The 20,720-nt window shown below is 44.8% G+C and overlaps 1 protein-coding gene across 6 annotated transcripts in view; it reads right to left on the bottom strand.

Annotated features, from left to right (window-relative positions):
- Positions 1-5,710: 5,710 nt before the first annotated feature.
- TRPM4 (transient receptor potential cation channel subfamily M member 4) overlaps positions 5,711-20,720 on the bottom strand; it is a 37,595-nt gene continuing 22,585 nt past the window's right edge. For 5 of the 6 annotated variants that reach the window (XM_007168276.2, XM_007168275.2, XM_007168278.2 and 2 more), the window contains 9 exons: positions 17,292-17,723; positions 12,001-12,133; positions 11,647-11,821; positions 11,256-11,433; positions 7,218-7,411; positions 6,793-6,925; positions 6,511-6,583; positions 6,313-6,418; positions 5,711-6,073 (listed from right to left, as the gene is read on the bottom strand). In XM_007168276.2, the coding sequence (XP_007168338.2) occupies positions 6,069-6,073; positions 6,313-6,418; positions 6,511-6,583; positions 6,793-6,925; positions 7,218-7,411; positions 11,256-11,433; positions 11,647-11,821; positions 12,001-12,133; positions 17,292-17,723 (1,429 nt within the window). In that variant the 3' untranslated portion in view covers positions 5,711-6,068. Of the gene's footprint in view, positions 6,074-6,312; positions 6,419-6,510; positions 6,584-6,792; positions 6,926-7,117; positions 7,412-11,255; positions 11,434-11,646; positions 11,822-12,000; positions 12,134-17,291; positions 17,724-20,720 lie in introns of those variants that run through there. The other variant, XM_007168277.2, reaches the window with a different exon arrangement.

Here is a 20,720-nt window from a genome sequence, read left to right as displayed (position 1 = left end):
AAATAACAAGTGTTGGTGTGTATTTGAAGAATTTGGAACCTCATACACTGCTGGTGGGAATGTGAAATGGTGTGACCACTGTGAAAATCAGTTTGTCAGGTCCTCAAAAAGTTAAACGTAGAATCACCAGCAATTCCACTCCTAGTTACACCAAAAAAACTGAAAACAGGTGTTCAAACAAAAACTTGTACCTGAACCTTCATAGCAGCATCAGTCACGATAGCTAAAAAGTAGAAACAACCCAAATGTCCATCAATGGATGAATGGATTTTAAAAAGTTATATATCCATACTATGGTTATTATTCAGCTATGGAAAGGAATGAAGTTGTAATATAACATCGATGAACCATTGTGCTAAGTGAGAGAGGTCAGGCACAGAAGACCACATATGTTATTATTCCACTTATATGTAGTATCCAGAATAGGCAAATCCATATAGATAGAGAGCAGATTGTTGGTTGCCAGGGGCTGGGAACAGGAGAATAAGAAGTGAGTTCTTAATGGATACAAGGTTACTGTGTGGGGTGATGAAAACTTCTGGAACTAGACAGTAGTAATGATTGTACAACATTGTGACTATTCTAAATGCCACTGAAGCGTACACTTAAAAAGGGTTAAAATGGTAAATTTTATATTATGTGTATTTTACCACAACAACAAAAATACAAATTGAAAAGAATGAAATAAAATTGCCTCTATTTACAGACAGTATGACATAGAAAATCCTAAACAATCTGCAAAAATAATACTAGAACTAGTAAAGTGAGTTCATCAAAGTCGTAGAATACAAGGTTAATATACAAAAAATCAGCAGTATTTCTGTATACTAGCAATAAGCAATTCGAAATTCTAAAAAATTTGAACAGTATCATATACAATATCACATTGTATAAGAATACATCTAACAAAATATGTGGAAGATTTGTATGCTGAAAACCACAAACACTCATGATAGAAATCAAAGAAGACCTAACCAAATTAAGAGACATACAGTGTTCATGGATCAGAAACTACAGTACCATTAAGATGTCAATCACCTTGAACTGACCTGTAGATTCAACACAATCCCAAACAAAATCCCAACAGGTTGTTTAGAGAAATTGACAACCAGATTCCAAAGTTTATATCAAAAATCAAAGGAATTAGGACAACTAAAACAATTTTGAAAAGGGAAGGCAAAGTTAGAGGACTCACACTACCTGATTTCAAGATTCAGTACAAAGCTACAGTAATCGAAACAGTATGGTACTGGTGAAAAGATTGACATATAAATGTACTGATCAGAAGAGAGAGCTCAGAAATAGACCCACACATATATGGTCAATTGATTTTCAACAAAGGTGCCACGATAATTCAATGGAGAAAAAAGGAGTCTTTTCAACCAATGATGCTGAGCAATTAAATTACACATCTGCAAAAATAAATAAGCTTGACTGCAAAATTACCCTATGTATAAAAATGAACTCAAAATAGATTGCAGGGAGTTCCCTGGTGTCCAGTTGTTAGGACACCGAGGGCATGGGTTCAATCCCTGGCCAGGGAACTAAGATCCCACAAGCTACGTGGCCAGGCCAAAAAAAAAAAAAAAAAAAAGATTACAGACCTAAATGCAAAGCCTAAAACTATAAAACTTTGAAGAGAAAATCTTTGTGACTTGGGTTAGTCAAAGATTTCTCAGATAGGACAAAAAAGCATCAAACAAAAGAAAATGTTGATAAAATTCTTCCCTCCAAGAGACACCATTAAGAAAGTGAAGGGCACTTCCCTGGTGGTCCAGTAGTTAAGACTTTGCCTTCCAGTGCAGGGGGTGCGGGTTCGATCCCTGGTCGGGGAGCTAAGATCCCAAATGCTTCACGGACAAAAAACCAAAACATAAAACAGAAGCAATATTGTAACAAATTCAATAAAAGACTAAAAATGGTCCACATCAAAAAAAAAAAAACTTAAAAAAAAAATGAAAAAGCTCAATACATACTGAGGGAAAGTATTTGCAAAATACATATCTGATATAGGAGTATGCAGAATACATTAAATTTTACAACTCAGTGATACAAAAACAACCCATTTTTTAAGTGCGTAAAAGATTTGAACTGACACTTCACCAAAAAAGCTATACAGGGCTTCCCTGGTGGCACAGGGAAGAATCCGCCTGCCAATGCAGAGGACACAGGTTTGAGCCCTGGTGCGGGAAGATCCCACATGCCGCAAAGCAACTAAGTCCGTGTGCCACAACTACTGAGCCTACGCTATAGAGCCCACGAGCCACAACTACTGAGCCTGCGTGCCACAACTACTGAAGCCCGCACTCCTAGAGCCCATGCTCTGCAATAAGAGAAGCCACCACAATGAGAAGCCCGCGCACTGCAACGAAGAGTAGCCACCGCTCACCGCACCTAGAGAAAGCCCATGCACAGCAGTGAAGACCCAACACAGCCAAAAGTAAATAAAATAAATTTATAAATAAATAAATAAAATATCTTTGAAAATTTTTTAAAAATTTAGAAAAACACAGTGAGACACCACTACAAACCTCTTAGAATGGCTAATTAAAAATACTGATAATAGCAAGTGCTAGTGAGGATGCAGAGCAACTGAAATTCTCTCATAACATTGCTGATGGAAATGTAAAATGTGCAACCACTTAGGAAAAGAGTTAAGCAGCCTCAGATAAAGTTATACAGGGGAATTCCCTGGCAGTCCAGTGGTTAGGACTCGGCGCTTTCACTGCTGGGACCCGGGTTCAATCCCTGGTTGGGGAACTAAGATCCCGCTTATTATACAACACAGACACCCCAATCTTAGGTATCTACCCAAGAGAAACAGAAACATATCCGATACCCAGTTTTCTCTAATTCAATCTAGGTTTGCATATCAGCCCCTTGGCTTGTCTAAGTAGGCTTCACAGGAGCTACCAAATCCATTCCAGTTTTTGGCGGCAGCTTTGAGCAGCCTTTACAGCTGTCTTCTCTAGCCCCACTTGTCCCTTTAATGTAGCAGGTCCTCAGCCGTCACAAAGCTCATGCATTCTTTTTTTTTTTTTTTCACATGCATTCTTGAGTCCTCACTCCACCCTGCTGCCTCTGTTTCTCTGATGACCTGCAGCTTCTTATCTGGAGTTTTCTTTTCTGTGTAAAATACACCTCTCTTTCAAATGACCTATTTGTTTAAGATTTTAGTGGCTTACATATTCTACTGACAGTCACTCCCTTCCCACATCTGAGACTGGAGCAGATATCTTACGGGTTCTTTTGGACCACAGGCTAGTGAATGCCACAGCTGTCCCGTGCCCTCAGCAACCCCTCCAGAGGACCCTAGAGTAGCAGATCATGGCTATGCTGCTCACTCTTGGTTAATGGACACCCAGTCACTTACTGGCCTTGCTGGTGACCTGCAAGAGGTCCTCCTCACTCCTAAAAGGAAATATCTTCCACCTTTGTAATGGCCCAGTTAAACTCTGTGTGGCTTCCAAAAACACAGCATCAAGACAAGTGGAGACATTTGTGGTCACCAATTGTCATTTTAAGGGGCCAGGATTCCCACTGCACTAGGGCCGTGCAACAGAGAAGTGAAATAGGTTCACTGCGGGAAAATATACAAGTAAGAAAGATTTAAATATGAATTTTAGCAGTATTTTGTAATTCCTCGAGCGCCTAGCCTCCTCTTCAATTACAGGACTTTTGGTTTCCAAACTGATTTATGTGTGGAAATGAAGTGGAGGTTGTATCTCTCCATTATGATGACTCATGTCAGATTTCTACCTGCCAGACCTGGCGTTTTCCTGTTATACAGATATTTCAACAGAAATAAATTAATACAGGGGTCTCAGATATATTAAACGGGTCTCAGAAAACTGGGAAAGAAATAGAAAGAAGCAGAGTTAGCACAGAAATAGTAAACTGCACGAAGCAAATATCACCCCCAGGACTGGAGAGACAAATGGAAGAGAACAGAGTTATCAGAACCTAAACTCTTGGAGACGCGCCCCTGGGAGCTGAAACTCAGGCTAGGAAAAGGGGCTGCTTGGATGGAGCAGGTGTGACTGAGGGCATAAACGGAACTTGTGGGAGTGCTGGGGCGGGGGAAGCTGAAAGCTGCAACCAGATAAAGCAAAGCTCTGGGGCTACGCTCAGGAACGGGAAGCAGCAAATCCCCTCTTCCTCCTCCAGTCACCGTTCTCCCTCTAGCGCCCCCTCTAGGCAGAGTCTAATAGGAACCCAGCTGGCAAAACAAATGAGGCTTGTGGAGTCCCAGCCCCAGCATCACAGAGCTGAGTATACAGAAGGGCAGATTTGGAGCTGAGAGACAACAGCTTAATAAAGCAGCATGCCCACTGAGTGAATTCCTAGGGCTTTGTAGCATTTAACATTTCTAAATATAAATTAGTGCTTTACAAAGGCTCTGGATCCAGATGGCCCAGATTCCTATTCAAACTCAGCCACTTTCTAGCTGTGAGACCTTGTGTGAGTCACTTAACTTTTATCTGTGCCTCAGTTTTCTTATCTGCAAACGGAGACATTAGTACCTACCTAATATATGGTTGCCATGAGAATTCCTTGACTTAGCACCTGGGAAGAACTTAAACACAATGCCAGACACATAGCACTCGTGTTAGCTGCTGTTGTTGTTGCCACCATCGTCATTACTGTTGTTATTACTACTTGGGTTAGTGAGAATTGATTCAGCATCTTCCAGAGAAATCTGGTTGCCACAAAACACTTGGCAATATTTCAAAGCTACTCTGCATCCAAAGTGGCAGACAGTTGGAATTCCTCCAATTTGGAAAAAGGATGTTTCGGTTTGCATTTTTGGATGTGTTGGTTGTTGGTGGCTTTTTTGCTATTTTACTAATAATTGCTGTCAGTTCAACCTTGTCATTACCAGTTTAGTTTGTTATGGGTTGTTTAGTTAAACGGCATGTATAATGATGCATATTTGCCTCAATTCCGTGCGTGCGTGGCCTGCAATTTTCCACTAATTAGACTTTTTAAAGACACATAGGCAGTTATCTACTCAAATTTGCATCATCTGTTCCCCTATTGCCAAAGCAGATGTACACAGCACCCACCCCCACTCCAGGAAATACTCTTTTTTTTTTTTTTTTAAAGAAATTCACGTTCTTTTATTTATTTATTTATTTATGACTGTGTTGAGTCTTCGTTTCTGTGCGAGGGCTTTCTCTAGTTGCGGCAAGTGGGGGCCACTCTTCATCGCGGTGCGCGGGCCTCTCACCATCGCGGCCTCTCTTATTGCGGAGCACAGGCTCCAGATGCGCAGGCTCAGTAATTGTGGCTCACGGGCCTAGTTGCTCCGCGGCATGTGGGATCTTCCCAGACCAGGGCTCGAACCCGTGTCCCCTGCATTGGCAGGCAGATTCTCAACCACTGCGCCACCAGGGAAGCCCCCAGGAAATACTCTTACTTTTTATCTCTGAGTTCTTCTTTCATTGGTAGGCAGGAATGGGGGGGGGGTACAGATGGTTGGGGTTCTTATCCCACTGAAGTGAGAGTCATCAAAATAGTGCAGACAAGAGGTGCTGGGCCTGAGTCACACAGGAATAGTGGGGCTGAGAGGAAAAAACAGCCGGGGGATACCTGAAAGAAAGCAGCAAACGAACCAAGGACCCCAAACACACCCCCAGCTTCAGCCCCCATCCCCAAAGGATCTAGACACCCACCAGTTCCCCAAGAATCAAGCATCCAGACACTACTCCTCTCAAATGGCTTTATTTCCCCAGTGTAGGGAGCTGTGAGTGGGCTCTGGTACCTCAAGGACCCTGCAGCCTTCTCCAGCCCAGCAGGCTGTGGTACAGCCTTGAGAGGCAATACCTGGGCTTCAGAGGCTCATGCTTCCAGAGTAGGGCTGGTTCTGGGAGGATCCAAGCCTGCTGTGGTTTGTATGGATGACACTCCCTGCAGTGATCGTGACAGCGGCCGAGGTGGTAGTCCATGGGCATGAGGTTCACCTCAAGGACAAGGTCACCAGGTGCAGGGGTCAAGGACCTGCTAGGCCTTACTCTGGGAGCAAAACTCCCTATGGCAGCTACTCTTTTGAAGTCCACCAGCAGGGCTCAGTCTGGGGTAAGAGAGAAGAGGTGGTGGGCATAGAGGCGAAGACAGAAGAAATAAAGAGACTGGTAAAAACAAAGATGTACAAAAAGCCGAAAGGAGACCGAGAGTGAACCAGGGACTAAGGAAAGCCAGTTAAAGAGAAAAACACTCAGAGATAGGGGAAGAGAGACCCGGAAAGCAGGGACACAGACGTAGGTAGTGATAGATGCCAGAGATACACACAGGTACACCACACACACTGACCTTTAGGCCCAGGTGAGGCTGGGGGCAGCGGCCCCCCTGGGGGAAGTAATGCAGAGCGGCTCAGGGCCTCAGCTACCCAGCCCAGGACACGGCTACAGTACTGGACCTGGGGAGCAGGGAGGACATCAGGGCACCAGACTGGAACCCTACTGCCCCTCATCCCAGCCATACTCCCCCAGCCTGGCCCGGGGTCCTCACCTCCTGTTCCAGTCCTTTCAGACGCTGCTCGTACTCGCGGATCTGTCTCAGCTGCTGCAATGCTGTGTCCACCCTGGGGATCCAGGGTTTCAGGTCAGTGCCTGCAGCCTACCAGCCCCGCCCACCTTCGAAGACCCGCCCTCTGTAGTTCAGCTTTCCTCCCTAGCATTCTAGGACCCTGTCCCCGCAGGCTCCGCCTCTAGCCTGGGTCTTTGCAGGATCTAAATCATGGGATCGATTCCTGAAGCCAAAAGCCCCGCCAGAGCCAGGCCCCGCCCTCACTTCTGCGATGTGCGCTTCAGACTTTCAGAGTCGCTCTCCCGCTTGTCCCGAGCTTGCTCCAGCAGGAAATTCTCCTTTTGCACTGACTCCCACGTCAACAGCCTCCGCTCTGCTTCCTTCGAGAGGTGGACCCCTGGACAGTGGGGTCAGGAGAGAGTCAAAGGGCTCGCCCATCCTCGAGTCAAAGGGCTCGCCCGCTCCTAGACCCAGCTTCCCCAACCAAAACCATGAGCTTTGGTGATCTCCCAGACCACGCCCCTTCGCCGTTCTAGGCCTCCCACTAATATCCCACGCCCAGCTCCCTGACAGACTAAGCCCTGCCCACTAGTGCTCCTGGGCGTCCTCCTCCAGCCTATACATGCTCTTCTTTCTCTCCAGGTTCCGCCCCCTAGGTTTCTCTCTTTTGGGCCAAGCCGGCCTCTCACGAAAATGCTCGACGACTGCTTTAGGTGTCAAGCTGGCCCGGCGCCTGCGCAATCGACGGATGAGGGAGAGCACGTGCGAGATGACGATGAGAGGCGGAGCCAGTGCGGGCCGAGAGTGAAATTCCCGGATGAGGCTGTAGCGCTGCGCCTTCCAGTAGAGGTCGCTGTTGCCCTGTACTTTGCCGAAGGTATAGCTGTGGGGACCAGAGATCAAGGGTCACTGGAGGTCAACGCCCCTTCAGGAAGAGAGGATGAAGATTAGCTGTCAGGCAATATCTGTTTGAAGCCCAAGGCAGCAGGCAGATGTCAAGATCAATAAAGTTGGAGGTTATTACAGGACGCAATTAGTAGCTGGGTTAGGAGTGTCCAGGGTCAGATGTCATAGGTCAAGTTGGGAAAGCTATCATGAATTAAGTAGAGATTGGAGTCAGGTTCAAAAGTCAGCCTGGACACAAATAATAAAATAGGAAATGAAAATGGGGACACTACTATCAACCTTATAGAAATAAAAAGGATTATAAGAGAATGCTATTAATAATTGTACACTAACAAATTAGATAACCTAGATGAAATGGACAAATTGCTAGAAACACACAAATTACCTAAACTGACTCAAGAAGAAACAGGACAATCTCAAAAGACCTATAACAAGTAAAGAGATTGAATCACTAATTTAAAATGTCCCAACAAAAAAAGCCCAGGACCAGATGGTTTGACTGGTGAATTCTACCAAACATTTTAAATTTATTTATTTATTTATTTATGGCTGTGTTGGGTCTTCGTTTCTGTGGGAGAACCTTCTCTAGTTGTGGCAAGCGGGGGCCACTCTTCATCGCGGTGCGCGGGCCTCTCACTGTCGCGGCCTCTCTTGTTGCGGAGCACAGGCTCCAGACGCGCAGGCTCAGTAATTGTGGCTCACGGGGCCCAGCCGCTCCGCGGCATGTGGGATCTTCCCAAACCAGGTCTCGAACCCGTGTCCCCTGCATTGGCAGGCGGACTCTCAACCACTGCGCCACCAGGGAAGCCCTACCAAACATTTTAAAAAGATTTAACACCAATCCTTCTCAAACTCTTCCAAAAAATTGAAGAGGAGAGAACACTTCCCAATTCATTCTATGAGGCCAGCATTACCATGATGATATCAAAGTCAGATAAAGATATCACGAGAAAACTACAGACCAATATCCTTTATGAATATACATGCAAAAATCCTCAACAAAATACTAGAAACCTAATTTAACAACATATTGAAAGGATTGTAAGTGGGATATATGCAAGGAATGCAAGGGTGGTTCAACATACAAAAATCAATCAATGTAATATACTACCTTAATAGAACATAGGAAAAAAACCATGTGATCATCTCAACTGACATGGAGACACAGAAAAGGCATTTGACAAAATCCAACACCCTTTCATGGTTACAAACAAACAAACAAAACAAAACAAAAGCTCAGAAAAGTAGAAGTAGAAGGAAACTTCTTCAACATGATAAAAGGTACTTACGAAAAACCCACAGCTAACATCATACTCAATGAAAAAAGACTGAAAACGTTCCCCAAAGATCAAGAACAAGACAAGAATGCCCACTTTCGGGACTTCCCTGGTTGCCCAGTGGTAAAGAATCTGCCTTCCAATGCAGGGGACGTGGGTTCGATCCCTGGTCGGGGAACTAAGATCCCACATGCCGCAGGGCAACTAAGCTCGCACACCACAACTACTGAGCTCCTGCACCTCATCGAGAGATCCCTCGTGCCGCAAACTACAGAGCCCACACGCTTTGGAACCTGCGCACCACAACTAGAGAGAGAAAAACCCGCGTGCCACAACAAAGAGCCCGCATGCCGCAACTAAGACCCTACGCAGGCAAAAAAATAAAGAAATATTAAAAAAAAAAAAGAATGCCCACTTTCACCACTTCTATTCATTATACTGGAAGTTCTAGCCACAGCAAGCAAGAAAAAGAACTAAAAGGCATCCAAATTGGAAAGGAAGAAGTAAAACTGTCTCCATTGACAGATGATATAGCCTACATATAGAAATAGAAAATCCCAGGGACTTCCCTGGTGGTCCAGTGGTTAAGAATCCATCTTGCAATGCAGGGGATGCTGGTTCAATCCCTGGTCAGGGAGCTAAGATCCCGCAAGCTGTGTGGCACAGCCAAATAAATAAATAAATAAATAAACTTTTAAGAATCAAAGGATATTATCAAGAAAAGGAAAAGACAACCAACAGAATGGGAGAAAATATTTGCAAATTATATATGTGATAGGAGTTTAATATCCAGAATAAAGAACTGCTACAACTCAACACTAAAATACAAACAACTCAATTTAAAAAACGGGCAAAGGGGGCTTCCCTGGTGGTGCAGTGGTTAAGAATCCGCCTGCCAATGCAGGGGACACGGGTTCGAGCCCTGGTCCAGGAAGATCCCACATGCCACGGAGCAACTAAGCCTGTGTGCCACAACTACTGAGCCTGTGCTCTAGAGCCCGTGAGCCACAACTACTGAGCCCACGTGCTACAACTACTGAAGCCCGCACGCCTAGAGCCCATGCTCCGCAACAAGAGAAGCCACCGCAATGAGGAGCCCGCACACCGCAACAAAGAGTAGCCCCTGCTCGCTGCAACTAGAGAAAGCCTGCGTGCAGCAATGAAGACCCAACACAGCCAAAAATAAAAATAAATAAAATAAATAAATTTATTTTTAAAAATGGGCAAAGTATTTGAACAGACATTTCTTTAAAGATGTGCAAATGGGCAATAAGTCCATGGAAAGATGCTCAGTGTCACCAGTCATTAGGAAAATACAAATCAAAACCACAATGAAATAACCAGTTCATGCCCACTAGAATAGCTAGAACCTCTTAATAAGGAAAATAACAACTGTTAGTAAGGAAAGGCTAAACATAGAATTACCATATGACCCAGCATTCTATTCTAGAAATATACCCAAAAGAAATAAAAAACGGAGACTCAAACAGATTTGTGAACAGCAATGTTCATTGCAGCATCATCCACAATAACCAAAAGATGGAACCAACCCAAGTTTCCATCATCAGATGAATGGATCAACAAAATGCCTTATAACAATACATCAGTATTATTCAGCCATAAAAAGAAATGGAGTGGCGGTACATGCTACAATGTGATTGCACAATGAAAACATTATGCCAGACACAACAGGACAAATATTGTATGATTTCACTTACATGAATCACCTCCAAGAGGTAGATTCATAGACACAGAAAGTAAATTAGAGGTTACCAGGAACTGGGTGGGGGAGGGGAAAATGAGGCGTTACCCTTGCTTAATGGGTACACACTTTGTTTGGCGTGATGAAAATGTTTTGGAAATAGATAGTGGTGATGGTTGTACAACATTATAAATGTAATTAATGTCACTGCATTGTGCACTTAAAAATGGTGATGATGGCAAATTTTGTTATATATATTTTGCCACAATAAAAAAAATTTTTAATCTTCAGCCTGGGCTCAGAGAGCAGATCAGATTCCAAAGGCCAGGTCAGGAGCAGACTCTAACTGGGTTTGGGACAAGCCAGCATTAGATTTGAATCAGAGTTCAGAGACTAAAACTAGAATTGCTTAGACTGGGATCAAGAATCATGCTGGGGGGGCTTCTCTGGTGGCACAGTGGTTGAGAATCTGCCTGCCAATGCAGGGGACATGGGTTCGAGCCCTGGTCTGGGAAGATCCCACATGCCGCGGAGCAACTAGGCCCGTGAGCCACAACTACTGAGCCTGTGCATCTGGAGCTTGTGCTCCGCAACAAGAGAGGCTGCAGCAGTGAGAGGCCCATGCACCGCGATGAACAGTGGCCCCCGCTTGCCGCAACTAGAGAAAGCCCACACACAGAAATGAAGACCCAACACAGAAAAAAATTAATTAATTAATTAAAAAAAAAATCATGCTGGGGTCAAGGGTCAAGCTGGGATCGAGAATCACGCTGGGGTCAAGGGTCATGCTGGGTGAGGTCACCCAGATGAGGTCAGATCATCAGAGAGCAGTGGGGACTCACCTGAACATCGCGATGAGCAAATTGACCAGCAGGATGTTGGCCACGAGCAGGAAGATGACGAGGAGGACCAACACCAGCCAGTTGGCATAAAGCGAGACGCAGGAGCCTGCCTGGGTCCTTGAGGGGCGCGCCCATAAGCCCTTCTCCGATGAACAGTTGTCGGGCTTCATGAGGCCCGCTGTAAAGGGAGATAGAGATGGAGCCAGAGAGACAGAGACCTAAGAAAGACAGAAATCCAGACGGGCATGGGAGAGCAGAGAGGGAGACAGAATCCCAGAAAGAGGGGGGAACAGAGACGCAAAGAGAAAGAGGAGGGGCCAGAGGCCCAGAGATCGGGGAGAGAGAGGGGGTACTCAGAGGGAGGGTGTCACGCCCTCTCATCCCTCCTCACCGTCTATGTCCTCCTGGGGGATCTGCCCAAAGATCTGCAGGTAGGGCCGGTAGAAGACCCGGCGCAGGATATTCGCGAGGTTACGGTCCTGGGGCCGAAGGAGCCCCTCCGTGGCCACCCCGTAGGCAATCAGCCACACGCCAAGGAAGAAGAGGAAGAAGAACACATCCTTCATCTGCAGAAGAGGAAGATGAGACCAATCCGGGCCCTGCCCTTCCCTACTCTGGCCCCGCCTCTGCATCCAAAGCCCCGCCTCCTTCCCTGACATTGCGTTCCAGAGTCCACGACACCTTTCCTGGCTCCGCCCCTTTCCTCCTCTGGCCCCGCCCACACAAGCCCTACCGCACCCCTCACCATCTTGTTCACCATGACGATCTTGGGCCCTAGCTGTTTGTTGACTGTGAAGATGTGCAGCAGCCTCACCGTGAAGATCATGAAGTCGAGGCAGAGGACAGTACGGCCCAGGTCATACAGTCCTGCGGTCAGCCTGGGGTATGGGTGACGTGGCAGGGGTCACTCAAGGGTTACAGGGTGCAAAGGAAAACCCCGAGTCTTCCCAACACCAGGCTGAAGGTGAGGATGTGGCCTCCCCAGGGCCAGAACTGGGACCCCCCCACACCTCCGATTCACCCGGGGTTTACTCAGATTTAAAATTTGGCACCCATGACAGTGCCAAGCTGGGCCACGCAGGGCGCTGGTACCCATTAAATAATGGCTGCATGAACAATGGCCTTAGCAAAAAGCTGGGAGGTCCCTGTAGCAATCAAGTTGTGAAAACTGCAGGAATATTTGTCCAACCTATAAAAGGCAAAATATAGAGAGTTCCAGCAAACCAATAAGCAGAAGACAAACGACCTAACAGGAAATCGGATAAAGGATAACACACAATTCACAGAGGAAGGTCAAATGGTGAATAACATCAGCAATCCCTATGGGGAAAATAAAAATTATGTCTCTATTTTGCATCATGTACTTTAACTTTGAAGGGATTAAAAACCTAGAGTAAAAGGGAAAACATCAAAATCTTAGTAAGAAAATATAGAAGAATTTCTTCATAAGCTTGACATAAGATAAATGTCATATAAGAAAAAGAGTCATATACAAGACACAAAATCATAATAAAGGAAAAGACTGAATATTTAACTATTTTGAAATATAAAACTTATGTGTATTAAAAGATAACATAAATACGATGGACAGAGAAAGGCAAAATTTTCTGCCAAAAATACATAGCCTAAATTTGATCAGGAGGGAATACCAGACAAATTTAAACAGAGGCAAATTCTACAAAATAACTGGTCTGGACTGTTCAAAAGTGTTAAGATCATAAAAGCCAAAGATGGACTGAAAAACTGTCCCAGATTAGAGACAATTAAGGAGACATGACAACTAAAGGCAACATGGAATCCTGGATTGGCTCCTGATCCAGAAAAAGAACATCAGTGGACAACTGATGAAATTTAAATAAAATTTCCTGGTTCTGATAATATAAGATGTTAACATTTGGGGGATCTGGATGAATTCTCTGTGCGGTTTTTGCAACATTTTTTTATGTCTCGGGGTTTTTCGAAATGAAAAGTTAAAGAATAAAAGAATGTTTAAAGAACATACAAAAGTGAAAAGACAAGCTGCAGACTGTAAGAAGATACTTAGAACAAAACCACCAAGGATTGGGATCCAGAGTATAAGGAGAGCACCTACCAAAAAATATATACATGCAAGAGATGGATGAACACAATAAATTAAAAACTGGGGCAAAGGATATGAAAAGATAGTTGACAGAGTACATGTGCCATGAGATATGAAAGATGCCCAACTTACCCAACTAGGAGTCAGGGATGCATAAATTAAAACAAGGAGAGGTCATTTTCCCCATCAGATTGGCAAAACATGTAAAGGTTAAATTGAGAGCTACAAAATTTTAAAGATTGAAAATATCAGGTGTCATCAAGCATGTCCTCAAGGGGGCAGTGTCTTACCCAGATGGTGGGTGTGTAGCCGGAAGAAGCTATTTTACAAGGAAAGCTATCCACATCAAGAATACACATACCCTTTGACATCTCAGATGTAAACTGTTATTACTTTGGAATAATAAAAAATTAGAAACAACTGAAATGTCCATCCGGAAGGGATTGGCAAAATAAAACGATTCATCCATTCAATTCTGGAGAACATGGGAAATTTCTCCCGTGTAAAATGAGATTTTTGGCATTTTTTTTTCCTGTCCGATAATTCTTCCCCCACCTAAAAAACGATGAGCTTGACAAAAATGTCTATCACTGGTATTCCTAAAGGGTGGTAGCACATGGTCCTAGCCCTTTCCTCTCAGAAGATACTTTATACAAAATACAAGGAATAAACAGAAGCACAGTGTTCTACAAAACTTTCTTATCTTGCTGTTTGAATAAATTATTCATGTCGAATTACTTTGTACCATTTTTAACACAGCACAGAGGAAGCATACCTCTCAGTGTGTCAACTGAGAAAAGAGTAGGGGGTCATTGCTGTCAGCCATCCAGATTATAAAAGGGGGTGTCAGGACACTTCATCCCCTATAAATAGTCACTAGGTTGTGACCACAAAGTTCTTTGTCTGCTCTCTTCAAAAGCAGTGGTGTCGGGCTTCCCTGGTGGCGCAGTGGTTGAGAATCTGCCTGCCAATGCAGGGGACACGGGTTCGAGCCCTGGTCTGGGAAGATCCCACATGCCGCGGAGCGGCTGGGCCCGTGAGCCACAATTGCTGAGCCTGCGCGTCTGGAGCCTGTGCCCCGCGACGGGAGGGGCCGCGATAGAGAGAGGCCCGCGCACCGCGATGAAGAGCGGTCCCCGCACCGCGATGAAGAGTGGCCCCCGCTTGCCGCAACTGGAGAAAGCCCTCGCACGAACCGAAGACCCAACACAGCCAAAAATAAAATAAATAAATAAATAAAATCAAGTAAAACTTTAAAAAAAAAAAAAAAAAAAGCAGTGGTGTCCTAACAGCTAGGACTTTATTTAAAAACAAAAAAACAAAAAAACAACTCACCATCAGAGTACTGGACACAGAGCAGCTAATATCTGATTATAACTTCATGTTATCTCAAGTAGAAAATGAAAGACGCTTTGTAGAGAAATTTTTGGCCTAATTCTATCTCTTGAAGTTCAGAATTTTTGTCCCACTGCCTCATGAAAGGAATTCATTCATTTATTAAATCTGGCAAGAAGAAGTCTGTCTTGTCTGCCTTAGCCAGCGAAGACTAAAACCCCTTCTTCAGGAATCTGATGCAACATTTTTAAAGAATAAGGAATATTTGCAAATACTGACATGGAAAGAATGTCAGGACATATTACAGAGGAAAAGAAGAGGTTGCAAAAGAATAATAAAATATAGTATCATCTGTGTATAATATCTGTGTATAAAAGAAGTAGGTAAATGCATAGAAAAAGAACAGGCAGGATGTGCACCAAACTGTTGATGGAGGTAACTGCTGAGAAAAGGAGGAAGCTTGAAATGGCTGAGGAAGATAATCCGTTTCTGTTCTATGCTCGTCTTCATTTGAATATAATCTTGTTCAATAAGGACGCACTTCTGCATTTCTTTGGGCACAGACTATATTCAAAGATGTTTTAAGTTGCTGGGAGACAAGATAGATGTGGCTTGAGGAGTTTATAATCTTGTGTGAGGAGAGAGACAGCAAAAGCCATGGTCAAAACACTATTGGGGGGACTCTCAGGATGTTAGAGGAACACAAAGAAGAGACCCAGAGTCTGGCTAGGAGAAAGGAAGACCTCCAGAGGCAGAGACAGCAAAGCTGAGGCTGAGAGGAAGTGTAGGAGTTGGCTTGGCCAAGGAGAGGAGGGAAAAGTGTTTCAGGAAGGGGAAACAGCATGTGCCAAGACCCAAAGACAACACAATTTATTCCCGAGGACATTTTGATTTGCCCTTTGCCCTCTCTCTGGCACCACACAATACAATCTAGAAACTATGGAAGAAATGAGCTAACATTATATAGCCCAGTCTGGGCAACAGAAAATAGTTGAGGGTAATTCCTCACAGTTAGTTTTTTTGTAAATTAGCTAAGAAATAAGCAGAAACAGTCAAGATTTTTATGGAGTAAAAAGTTGACAAAGCATTGAGGCCTCCCTGATGAAATTTAAAATTATGAAATTTGACCCAGGAAAACCGGACATGCAAGAAATAAAAGCCACAAAGTAAAATTCACAAACACAGACCCTAGATTTTGGCAAAGTTTGATACAGACAAAAACACAAACGTTGAACCAAATATTTGTTGTAAAACTTAACCCAAATAATAATTAATCAAGTTGAAATAATTTCAGAAACTGAAATAGAAAATAATTGAAGCTACTTTCACTGCCCTGCAATGTAAAATCAATCAAGGCAGTTTAAAGTAACTAGAAAATAGTTCCTTGGTAAGAATCCGTCAGTACTGGTAAAATTCTGATTGCAATTTTATAATTACGCAGATTCAAAATACCAAGGATCACGGTCAAAACCACTGGCCTTGTGAAGAAGGAACTGCAAGTCGCTCTCAGACAAGCCAGAGTGTAAATGAAGAAAAGAGAAAGAAATCAGGGAGGCAGCCCTGGCAGAGAAGGGCAGGGGCTGAGACTCTGTGCATGGGCGCTGGAGAGCCCCAAGAAGCAGGGAGAGACAGGCCAGCTCTGGGTGTAGAAAGACCCTTGTGGGCCCTGTGGGGGATGGATTGGAGGGAAGAGAGGCTGGGGCGAGGGTCCAGGTGGGAGAGGCAGGCGTGGAGGTAAACAGGGGGATGAGACAGAGAAAGTCAGGGGCCAGGAGGACGGGGCCTGGGACCCAGGGCTGTAGAGGAAGAGGAGGGAGGAGGTGAGGGTGGCACTTGGTGTGTGGCCTGATGTCTGGGGTCCAGGACAGGGGTGCAGCTGCAGGGCCATGTTGAGGACTAGAGAAACATCCTGTAAAGTCCAGATCTAGAATGAAGAGCAGTGGGGTCCTCATTCTATCCTATCAGCCCTAAAGCCAGATATCCACATGTGAGCAAATGGCTTACAGAACATCTTTAGGCAGTACTTTCAATCAAGATGGGATTTTTTTTTTTTTTTTTTTTTTTACGAATAAGCAGGGGCTTCCCTGGTGGCGGAGTGGTTAAGAATCCGCTTGCCAATGCAGGGGACACGGATTCAAGCCCTGGTCTGGGAAGATCCCACATGCCGCAGAGCAACTAAGCCCGTGCGCCACGACTACTGAGCCTGCGCTCTGGAGCCCGCGAGCCAAAACTACTGAAGTCTGCGCGCCTAGAGCCCGTGCTCCGCAACAAGAGAAGCCGCCGCAATGAGAAGCCTGCGCACCGCAACGAAGACCGAATGCAGCCAAATTAATTAATTAATTAATTTAAAAAAAAAAAAGAATAAGCAAAGTTATTTTAAAACTGTGAATCACTATATGTATACCTGCAACTTATATAATATTGTACATCAACTATACCTCAATGAAAAAAAGAAAAGAATAAGTGGAGTTGGATTTAGCCTCTGCCTGCCGCAGGGAAGCCAAGAGTTGAGACCCCCAACCCCACCCCTCACCCCCATCCCCACTCCCACCCCCCCACCCCCAGGAAGGAAGGGTCAGAGGTCGCCATGGGCTGGGAGTGTAAGGTCACAGGGCACTCACCGGCAGCCCACGCCCAGGAGGAAGCAGGTGAGGGCCACCAAGTCGCACTGGTTCCAGGCATCTGAGAGGTAGAGGTGCAGGCGGCGGCGCAGTGGGGCCTGGTGGGAGTCAGTCCTGGGGGCCCCCATGGCCAGGCTGCCCAAGCCGCCACCCAGCCCCTGGCGGAACTCCTCGCAGAGCAGGGTGAAGGCCCAGAAGTAGAGCAGCAGCTCCAGGGCGCTGGGCGTCTCGGGCTGGAAGTCAATGAGCAGCACGTGGGCGAAGAGCAACAGGAAGAGGAGGTAGCTGACCACGTTGCCCATGAAGGAAGTCACCGGTGCTCCCCAGAACTGGGGCCAGCGGCGCAGGCGCTGGGGGCACCCCCCACAGCAGCTCCTGCGGCTGGGCGGCCTCAACACCCCCAAGGGCGTCTTCTCAGGAGGGTCTGTGGTCCTGGGGGAGAGAGGGAGAGAAGGGAGAAGGGCTCAATCTGACCTCTGCACCTGACTGTCACCATTATCAGGACCTCTAAACTTTCATATCCTCCTCATCCTCCTTTCCAGACATTCCCCACCTTCACGACTTCTGACCCTGCCTGACCTGAAACTAAGTCTGATGTCCGCCATCACCTTGACTTTTGACCCCTGTATCTAATTTCTGACCTCTGAAATCTCCTACCATCAAGACTGCTGAGCTTGCACCTCTGACTTTTTCCACCTTTCTGACCTCTGGCCTCTGGTCTGACCTCTGACTCTCGTCTGTCTTTTGTCTCCAAGTCCCTCTTCTTTCACCTTCACAACCTCTGACTCTCTGTCTGACCTTGGACCATCTATCTGACCTCTGGCCCTCAAATATGACCTCTGACCCCCTCACTTTCATGGCCTTGGTTCCCCAGGTTTGACAACTCCATCCCTGAATATTAACTTCTAACCCATAAATTCTGATATCAGATTATCCAGCACAGTTTTCTCAGATAACTCTTCCTTCCCTATATCTGATCTCTGACTGTACAGCCATATCTGAATTCTAAGCTTCTAGGTCCACTCGTATCTCTGACCCTTCTCACCTGAGTTCTGATCCTCTGTCCCAGTTTCATCCTAACTCTTAATTCTGACCTCAAATCAGAAACAGAAAAATGAATAATACAAATAATAATAAATTCAGAAAGCTAACAGGAAAAATAAACTGGCTTGGAAAGGCATCCTCTCTTTATAAACCAAGTGGAAAGAAAACCCCAAAGTGGAAACAACCCAAATGTCCATCAGCTGATGAATAGATAAATAAAATGTGGTAGATTCAAACAATGGAATATTATTCAACAATAAAAAGGAATGAAGCACTGACATATGCTACAAAGTGGATCAATCTTGAAAACATGATGTTAAGTTAACGAGGCCAGTCATAAAAGACCACCTGGTGTATGACTCCGTTTATATGGAATGTCCAGAACAGGTAAATCCGTAGGGACAGAAAGTAAATTAGCGGTTGCCTGGGACTGGGAGAAGGGAGAAGCGGGGAGTGAGACTGTTAATGGGTACAAGATTTCTTGCTGCAGTGATGAAAATGTTTTCAAATTAATTTTGTGATGATTTCACAACTCTCTGAATATACTGAAAACGACTGAAAATTGTACACCTTAAATGGGTGAACTGAATGGTATGTGAACTATATCTCAATAGGGCTGTTCTTTTTTTGTTTTTTTCAGGCTGTTCTAAAGAAAATAAGCAGAAAGAACAGTAAAAGCTAAAGAAAGTGAGATGCAGAGAGGAGAACTAGCTCCCCAATAATAAGAGAAAACAGACCTGGTAACAAAAATATGTGGTGGGTCAGAATGCTCCCCAAAGTCTGCCATCTTGAATCACCTCCAGGCAGGAGACACACAGATTCCTGGATGCTTCCCTGGAGGAGAAGCATCCAGGAATCTGTCCTTTTACAAAGCTCTCCAGGGAGGTGGCTTTCTACAGTGACTAAAAGCACAGATTCAGGAACAAGAAGATCTGGGTTCAAATCCCAGCTCCACCACTGACCAATCACATGATCTGAGGTGGGTGACTTAATGCCTCAGTTATGTCATCTGTAAAATGGGGATAATAATGGACCCTATGGCATAGGGTTGTTGAGAGAATTAAATGAACTGATTTTCAAAACAATTTAGCGCATTGGCTGCCCACTGTAAGTGTTCTATAACCTCAGCTATTGTCATCATCATATGGTACAAGTCTTGGGAACTCACCAGACAAGGATACCACTATGGATCGTGACACTGGGACCCTCTGTCTAATTTTTTTCAGTGGTCCAAATTTTTTTCTTAGTAGTCTCTTCTACCTTGACAAATATTTTGTATTCTTTGTGCATTGTCTCAGAAAAAATATGTATATACATAATACATTTAAATTTGACTTGTTTCACAGCAGGTGGTAGGTTTTACAGACTTCTGGCGGTCTGATTATGTTTCTAACAGTTACCAGAAACACTTTTTCTTCTGGAATACTGGGGCTGAGTTTCCTCCCTGTTCCCATTCAGATGATTAAAGTAGAGATGGAGGGTGCAAAGATGGGGCCTCTTCCTCTGTTTCTCTATTACCATAGATTTAGACCCTTATACCTACACACACACACACACACACACACACACACCATTCAACAAAACAAATAAGTGTATCAGTAATAGCAGTAGTAATGCTAGTCCCCATGAGCTGAGCACTTACTTTGTGCCAGGCACTACAACATGCACTTTTAAAGACATTATCTCCATGAATCCTCCCAACTGTTCCATCAGGCGTTGTGGTATATTGTATTACTGTGGACCAAACATTTTGGTTCCCTCCCAGTGGGAGAATTAAGAGCTAAGGAATTATCATATGACTAGTTTTCGGCAATGAAATGTGGGCAAAACGTGACACGTGTCACGTCCAAGTGGAGGCTTTAAGGTCCAGAACCTGGTTTGCCATGTCTCTTTTCCCTCTACCATGATACCAGCAACATCTCAGCTAGGAGGTGTTTGCTTATCCCAAAGTGGAGACTGCGTGGAGCAGAGCCACAGACAACCCAAAAATGGAGCATGAATGACAATTAAATCCTCACTGTTGCCAGCCCACTGAGAGTTTGGGATGCTTTGTCATTGCAGCATTACTCAACCTAACCTAACACACGTACAACCTTCTCTTTACAGCAAAGAAAGCTGAGGCTCAGGGGTGAAGCCACTTACAAAGGCAAAGTCGGGATTTGAACCCCGCTCTGCTTGACTCAGAGCCAAGTCCCCCAGCACCTCTGCTCTGCAGAATTAACAGAAGATTGATAAATATTCAATTTCATTTGCTTAGGACTGATTTTGAAAACACCTTCATGGGTACCACAGCACAGAGATTAAGAGCAAAGGCCCTGGAGTCAGAAAAAAAAAAAAAATTGGCAAAAGATCCCTAAATGAACCAAATCCACCCAATTCCACTTG

The sequence above is a fragment of the Balaenoptera acutorostrata genome, chromosome 19, assembly GCF_949987535.1.
Source record: "Balaenoptera acutorostrata chromosome 19, mBalAcu1.1, whole genome shotgun sequence".
In the NCBI taxonomy this organism is placed as follows: domain Eukaryota; kingdom Metazoa; phylum Chordata; class Mammalia; order Artiodactyla; family Balaenopteridae; genus Balaenoptera; species Balaenoptera acutorostrata.
The sequence above is the reverse complement of the archived record's forward strand: the minus strand, read 5'-3'. Positions and strand labels throughout refer to the sequence as shown.